General features: G+C 55.2%; 1 protein-coding gene across 1 annotated transcript; it reads left to right on the forward strand.

Annotated features, from left to right (window-relative positions):
• The first annotated feature begins 538 nt into the window (after positions 1–538).
• Positions 539–7106, forward strand: NMUR1 (neuromedin U receptor 1). Its single transcript, XM_033111414.1, has 3 exons — positions 539–698; positions 2517–3390; positions 5751–7106. Exons 1-3 carry the CDS (start codon positions 696–698, stop codon positions 6131–6133), a joined length of 1260 nt encoding a protein of 419 aa, XP_032967305.1. The 5' UTR covers positions 539–695; the 3' UTR covers positions 6134–7106.
• Positions 7107–7506: the final 400 nt, after the last annotated feature.

Below are 7506 nucleotides of genomic sequence, written 5' to 3' on the forward strand. Positions count from 1 at the left end.
TGCAGAGAGAATGCAGCCGCGTTCCTGGGAGGGTTCAAGGACCTGGACTCAGTCTTGAGGGCCCGAAGGGAGAGGGGTCGCTTTCCTGGGGTCTGGGGTGGGGAGATGGAGAAGAGAACCCGTTTGAAGCCTAGGAGGCAGGATGAGATCCTTTGGGGATCATTAACTTCGAGGGGCTGGGGGGATGTCCTTGGAGATACGTCTGAAATGTGGGGCAGGAAGAGGTGGGGCTGGAGGGACACCATAATAAGGGTTTATGCTAAAAGTCAGTAGGTTGCAGGGCGGGGACAGCATGTGAGACCCAGATCACTCGGGCTTCATCTCTGAGGCTATCTCATCTGCAAAATGGGTTGTTGTGACGGTTCCGTGAGATAAAGATGCTCCTGGAAGCGCCCGGTCAAACGCTTGGAAACACAACCGCTAACATTTGGGTGGGTGTCGGGGGCCGCAGGTGAGCCTGTCGGTGGGGCGGGTGGGCTACGGGGCCGGCACTGCCCCCTGGTGGCAGTCCCGGACAGTGCTCCCGGGCCCCCGACAGGCGGGGCGACGCGGAGGGCTGCTGGTGGGAAGGCTGCTGTCAGTTGGCCAGCCCGCCAGTGCGTTCTCTCCTGGTGCCTTCTCTGTCCGTCGGTGGGTCTCTGGACGCCGCTGACGGGCGGGCTCCCGGACCCTAGATCTCACAGGTCGCAGAAGGCATGGTAAGTGAGCAGGATGCCGGCATGGGCAAGGGCGCGCAGGCTGGACCCGGGGTTTGGGCGACTAGAGGCGGGAGGAGCGCGCGGGCTGAATCTCCCCAGGACGGTAGAGGTTGGAGGGCCCTGCTGGAGCGCCCCCCTCCCCGAGGGACTCGCAGCCTCCCGGGTTATTATCGGCCACGCGCGCTGCGGGTCTGGGGCTCCAGCGCAGCGACCCTTCCTGGTGGCATAGGGAACCCCCCTCGAATCCGAGTTGGCGCTGTGTGTTCCCAACTCATCCCCGTGGCTCCCGCCCTTGGCTCCCACATCAGCGGGGTAGCGGGTGAAGACGGGTAGGAGGAACGTTTGAGTGGATAAAAAGGCGCCTGGATCGGGGATGAGATGTGGGAGAGGCAGGGAGGCTAGGGGAGACTTCTGGGGAGAGGCTTTGAAGAGGTGGAAGATACTGGGCTTAAGAATGCTTGGGGTCTGGGAGAGTGAAGGACATGGAAAAGAGTGGAACGGTCCTTCACTCTCTCAGACACAAAGGTCTGCGCAGGTATGTGGGCAACTGGAGGTCCCACGCCCCCCATTGAGGAGAGGAAATGGGGCTGAAGGAATAGGGGGAGGATCCAGGAGCCCAGCCTGATTACCCCAGGTTGCTCCAAGCAGAGGCGTGGTGCTGATGGTGGCTTGGGGAACAGGCTCAGGAGGATAGCAGGGGCGGCTCGCCTAGGGTGGCTACTGGCAGCCAAACCCCGTTCAGCCTCTGGCCCGTGTCCCCTGAACTGCCCTTCCCTTTCCATGTGGGGAGTAAGGATCATGTTTACTATGCGCTGCAACTGAGCACCCAAAATGTACCAGGCACACTCCTGAGAACTTTATATGTATTCTCTCATTGACGCTTCACAGAAACTATGAGATAGGCTCTCTCTACACGCCCATTCCACAGATGAGGTGACTGAGGCACAGGAAGGGGAGGTCACAGCTGTAGTATGGCAGAGCCAACATTTGACCCCAGGCCAGTCTGTTTAGTCCCATGGCCTGGGTCCTTAAACACTGTATCCAGTGGATGACTGACAGAGATGGGGAGCCAGAGAGGGCAGGGAACCCTGGAACTGGCAGTGTCAAAGGTGTCAAATATTTCTACTTCAAACAGTTCAGGTGATGGAAAACAAACAAGAAACAATGTTTGGATCAGTGTTAACAGTTTTTAGCCCTTTCACTCCCTCGCTTGAGACCACAGCGAGTTAGTCCCCTCAGTGAGGTGCCGATAACCCGGCCCTCCTGTGTGTCAGGCAGGCCCTGTGTCAATATCTTTTGTGGATTAAATTCCCTGGATCTTCATAATAAGGTAACAGCCAGAGAGAGGTTATTAGGCAAATGGTCACACAGCCTGGAACTGGGGAGGCTGCATTTGAACCCAGGCAGTTGCTTCCGGAGCCCCTGTTCTTAAAGACCATGCAATGCTGAATACTGTGCCCATTTTACAGACGCCCAAACTGAGTACCTCTCCCAAAGTCCATGGCTTAAAGGGGGAGAGACCCAAGGGGAGACTGCTGATGGCAAAGCCCATGCTTGAGAGGATCTGTCATTTAGTCAAAGGTTTCAGCAGATCGTGAAATTTAAAATTGTAGTCTACTCTTTATCATTTTTAAGGCATACATTTTTACATCTCTGGAGTTGTAATGCATCTTAGAATGGATGAGAGTGTTTTTCTCTCGCAGCACTACATAAGATAACGGTTCTCTTAGTGTCGACGGCACCTTTGGCTTGATGAGTTACGACCGAGCCAGGGTCCCTGAATGACTTTACTGGGTGTCTCTCTCTTCTGTTCTACAGGCTCCTATCTGCCTCAATTGTTCCGTCTTCCCTGCAGATGTGTCACTGAGAGGTGCAAGGAGCCCAGTGCCCTGCAATGTCAGTAGGGCCTCGGGGCTAAAGTTTGACCCTGAAGATTTGAACCTGACTGATGAGGAGCTGAGACTCAAGTACCTGGGGCCCCAGCAGACAGAGCTGTTTGTGCCCATCTGTGTCACGTACCTGCTGATCTTCGTGGTGGGCACCGTGGGCAATGGGCTGACCTGCACGGTCATCCTGCACCACAGGGCCATGCGCACGCCCACCAACTACTACCTCTTCAGCCTGGCCGTGTCAGACCTGCTGGTGCTGCTGGTGGGGCTGCCACTGGAGCTCTATGAGATGTGGTGTAACTACCCCTTCCTGCTGGGCGCAGGGGGCTGTTACTTCCGCACACTGCTCTTTGAGACAGTTTGCCTGGCCTCTGTGCTCAACGTTACGGCCCTGAGCATGGAGCGCTACATGGCCGTGGTGCACCCCCTGCAGGCCAGGTCTGTGGTGACGCGGGCCCATGTGCGACGAGTGCTTGGGGTCATCTGGGGCCTCGCTGTGCTCTGCTCTCTGCCCAACACCAGCCTGCATGGCATCTGGCAGCTGGATGTGCCCTGCCGGGGTACGGTGCCCGACTCGGCCATGTGCAAGCTGGTCTACCCACTGGCCCTCTACAACTTAGTCATGCAGATCACCACCCTGCTCTTCTTCTGCCTGCCCATGGCCATCATCAGCGTGCTTTACCTGCTCATTGGGCTGCAGCTGCGTCATGAGAAGCTGCTGCTGCTCAGGCAGGGGGCCAGCGACAGATGCAGGCTCCAGCGGCCGTCAGATCGGGGTCGGACGCAGGTGACCAAGATGCTGTGTAAGTGTTGCTGCTGGAAAGAGGGGGGTGAGTCAGGCACTGGGTATGAGGCTGGGGCTCCCAGGGCTGGAGGAAGGGGCTGAGTGTCTGGGTTTCTGATGGAGGCTGAGAGTGAGGCTTGGAGTCACACCCCCCACCTTGTGTTTGCGTGTGTGCGTGCAGGCATGGATACTCTTTTCAATGACCCTTCGAGAAACTCTCACCAAAGATCAATGTTAATGGCTCATGGCACGATCAGCTACATAATTTGTGGGGCCCAGTGCAAAATGAAAAGTGAGACCCCTTGTTCAAAAATTATTAAGAATGTCAAGACAACAACAGTAGAGCATTAAATCAAGCCCAAGGCCCTTCTAAGATCGGGGCCCTGCGCAGATACACAGGTGGCACCCCCATGAAGCCAGCCCTGGCGTATGGCACAAACCGCAGACAGCAGGAGCATGTGGCTGTGCTCCAAGATGACAGAGTCATTCATGGGATCTAGACTCTCCAGGTCTCTCATCTTGGCTCCTAAACCTGTCTCAGCTCTGTCCTTCCCTACAGCAGCCTGGGAGGCATGGCCATGGGCACAGAGTTCCGCTTTCCTGAAGAACTGCCCTCTTTCCTTAGTGGCTATTAAAAAGTTCCAGGGAAGGATTCTGATTGGTGGGTTTGGGTCATGGCCCATCCCCAGGCCAGAGTGACTTGATGTTGAAGTGAGCACCCCCGCATGGAACAACATAGTGGGATGTAAGGGGAGCAAAGCTTCCAAAAGGAGGGGAGAGGGTGCTGGAGAGGCAAGATGATGAATTTCTTCCATCTATGGCAATGGTTCCCTGGGAACCACAGCAGTGACCATTGTGTAAAAGTCTTCTTAGGAGACAGACATGTTTGTGACTGTTGATGTACAGAGCATAGGAGAGAAGTGTGGATTGGTGCTGGCCAGGGCATGGCCAGCTGGGTTGAGATTCTGGATCTTACTGTGGCCTAGACCTGGCTCTTTTTCAAAAACAGTGGCCCTGGGGAAGCAAGACAAACTGATACTAAGCAGATCATTGATTTCTTCCCCATCCTGCACAACCTGAGAAGGGCCTGAAACCGGTAGGTGTGGTGAGCCAGGGCAGGACAGAGCTGGTGAGACCTTGGTCAAAGCCATGGCATCATAGCCAGCTATCAGGGGACTGTCCCATTCTCAGAGAGAGACCCATTCCTCTTGCCCTCAGGAATAGTGTCCCAGAGTGTGGTTTTACTGTCAGCCTCAGGATGGGACTCACCCTGGAGCTCTGTGCTTGACTCCCAGCTCTATATTGTGAAGCCTGTACTACAGACCAACTGGCCCCTGCCTGCCCTGCCCGTTCCTCCTACTCTCCCACACCACAGGGTCCGAGTCTGCTCAGCTGGGATGACTCTTACCCTGGACAGGTGTGGTGTTTCCTTAAGACCATCTTGTTTGGTGGCCTGGGGCTCTGGCTTCCTTCTCTCCCTCCCTCCTTCCCCGACCCTCACTTTCTGAAGGCCTATTGTGCACCGGGCTGTGTGCTGGAGACATTGAAATCTGGAATTATGAGGAAAACCATGCTGGGGTATAGTGGGGAAGAAACTGCAGGGGAAAGAGATTGAGTCAGCTAAGCAAACATGAGAAACAAGAAACAAAAACCAAGGCAGACCCGGTGACAGAGACCTAGGAAATGCATGTCTGGTTAAGATCAGGGCTGGAGGGGAGCTCAGGAGAAAGAGTGAGGGCTTGGCCAGTTTATCCTCTTTTGCTGAGGTGGAGGGTGCTCAAGTAAAGGGGAATTAGTGCAGGGCAGGATATTCGCCCGAGCCTGGAGAGCTGGCAGCTGGGGCTGGGAAGACTTCTGGGGCCAAAGCAGGCAAGTGTGGAGTATGTGTGTTTGTTTCATTCTCTCTGGCTCCATAACGTCCCTCGTACTGCTGCCTGAGTGTGGGCCCCATTCTCCTGCTTCTCTGTGCTTACGCATCAGCAAGCATGACCTCTGAGAGGGCACCCAGCGGGGGCCTTGGCCCCACAGTCTGTATCATGCTGGGGCTCAGCATCCACGGCTAAGAGTCACCTAGTTCCAAGTCCCAAGGTGAGACAATTGGGCTGGGCCAGCTTGGCTCATGTTCCCACACCTGGTCCAGGTGACTGTGGCCGGGGACAAGGCACAGACCTACTGCCTGGTCAGTGACAGTGGTGAGAGTAGCTATTCTGAAAGGGGTGTGGCCAGGGCAGGCAAACTTCCAGAAACTTCAAGATGGACAATGGGCATGGGTGGCTTTCGGGATAGGAGAGGAGCAAGAACGGGCAGATCGACCTGAAGCGGGGAAGGCAGTGGAGGGGGCTCTGGCGGGCACCCAGCCTCCCTTCTCTGCCCCCGCAGTTGTGCTCGTCCTGGTGTTTGGCATCTGCTGGGCCCCGTTCCACATCGACCGCCTCATGTGGAGTTTCGTGTCTGAATGGACCAAGGGCCTGGACCTGGCCTTCCAGTACGTGCACGTCGTCTCCGGCGTCTTCTTCTATCTCAGCTCGGCCGCCAATCCCGTGCTCTACAGCCTCATGTCCAGCCGCTTCCGGGAAACCTTCTGGGAAGCCCTGTGCTTAGGGACCAGATGCCGTCACCACAGACCCTGCCGCACCTCCCACACCCTCAGCAGGGTGGCGACAGGCAGCACCCTCTGTGACATGGTCTCCCTGGGCAGCAGGGCTCACCCTCTGGCTGAGAATGGTGGCTCAGACAGACAGCAAGAGACTGACCCCTCCTGAGAGGAGCCTCGAAGCAGCTTCACCTGGAGGAGCCAGAGGGTCACATGCAGCTTTGGGAGCCACGTCTGCCCTCCTCTGCAGGGATGTCTTCATGCCGGTCCCCCTTTGTGCCTCGTCCCCACATCAGCCACCTCAGTCACTCCTGACCCCACCATGTCCTGGAAGGGATATAAGGTTGCCGTCTCTCCTCCAGGCCTCCGGTTCTTCCCTGAGGGAACATCGCTCAGGAACTGGCACAGCAAACCTCCATCTGGGGACCCGCCACCAGTTTCTGAACTGTTTTCATAGGACCCTCCCTTTCCTTCCCATTTCTTGTTGAGCTTCTGTAGGTTCTGGCCCATTCTGTCCCTCTCTAGCTTCTGGCCTGCACTTGGAACTCTCCTGTGACCTGCCCCCTCCCTGCCCCCAGTCAGCTTATTCTGCTCTTGGATCTCCACTTAATGGCGCTGCTGGTTCCAATCTCAGCCCTGTTGCCACCTTGCTCTGTGGCATTAAGCTAATCACCTCACCTTTCCAGGCCTTGGTCCCCTGTTTGCAAAACGAAAGGGGCCCTGATATCTAAGTGTCACACTTTGGCACTTTAGCTGTGGTTTTCTGTGCGTGCGCGTAAGTCACTGCTATAATGAAACCTACGGATACGCTCAGATGACCAAGGTAGAAATTACTCTATCTTCACCCTCATCACCCCCAGCCCCTCCCCCCTTCTGGAGATTGGTTGCATAGCAGTGTGAATATACTGAAACAATATTGAACTGTATGTTTAAATGGCTAAGATGGTAAATTTTATGTTATGTGTATTTTACCACAATTTTTTTAAAAGAAAGGATTAAATCTAAAGGAAAATAAATAATAATAAAAAACAAACCAACCCTAACATTACTCTCCAGAGGTAACCACTGTATGTAAGACGGGACAGGGGCTTCTTGGGAGCAAGAAGCCCGTGAGAAGAGGCTGTGCAGATCTGTGAGTGCTCAATGTCGCCTCTGAAATGAGCTCCCAGGCGGCCGTGGGTCGGTATGCGGGGAGCAACCGGACCCCAAACCTGCAGTTCTTCCCAAAGACTAACTGGACTCCCAGGGGCCTCTCATGAGTGACCATCAGAGGTGACTTATGCTTCTGAGGAACTTTGGTCAGTATGGATTTATGAAGGGCCTACTATGTGCAGAGAAGTGCCAGGCAGACTGAGGAAGGTGGAGGATGTGAGTTATCAGAAAGCATGTGTTCCTTAGGGTAAACTTGATGCATTCTCTCCAGTGTGTTCACAGCATGTCAGTGGATAGGCCCCATTTGTCACAGGTCACTGGTTACCCTGGAAAATAGAACCAGCAGCTCGGGGCTCAGCCCTTGAGAAAAATGGATGGAAGTGGAAGGGT

Source organism: Rhinolophus ferrumequinum, chromosome 8 (assembly GCF_004115265.2).
Source record: "Rhinolophus ferrumequinum isolate MPI-CBG mRhiFer1 chromosome 8, mRhiFer1_v1.p, whole genome shotgun sequence".
NCBI classification, from domain to species: Eukaryota; Metazoa; Chordata; class Mammalia; order Chiroptera; family Rhinolophidae; genus Rhinolophus; species Rhinolophus ferrumequinum.

What these genes read in the sequence shown, in the direction of transcription:
- NMUR1 (XM_033111414.1), top strand. An exon ending in GCAGGTGACCAAGATGCTGT is followed by an intron (nt 3,391 to 5,750) that starts GTAAGTGTTGCT and finishes CTGCCCCCGCAG; the next exon opens with TTGTGCTCGTCCTGGTGTTT.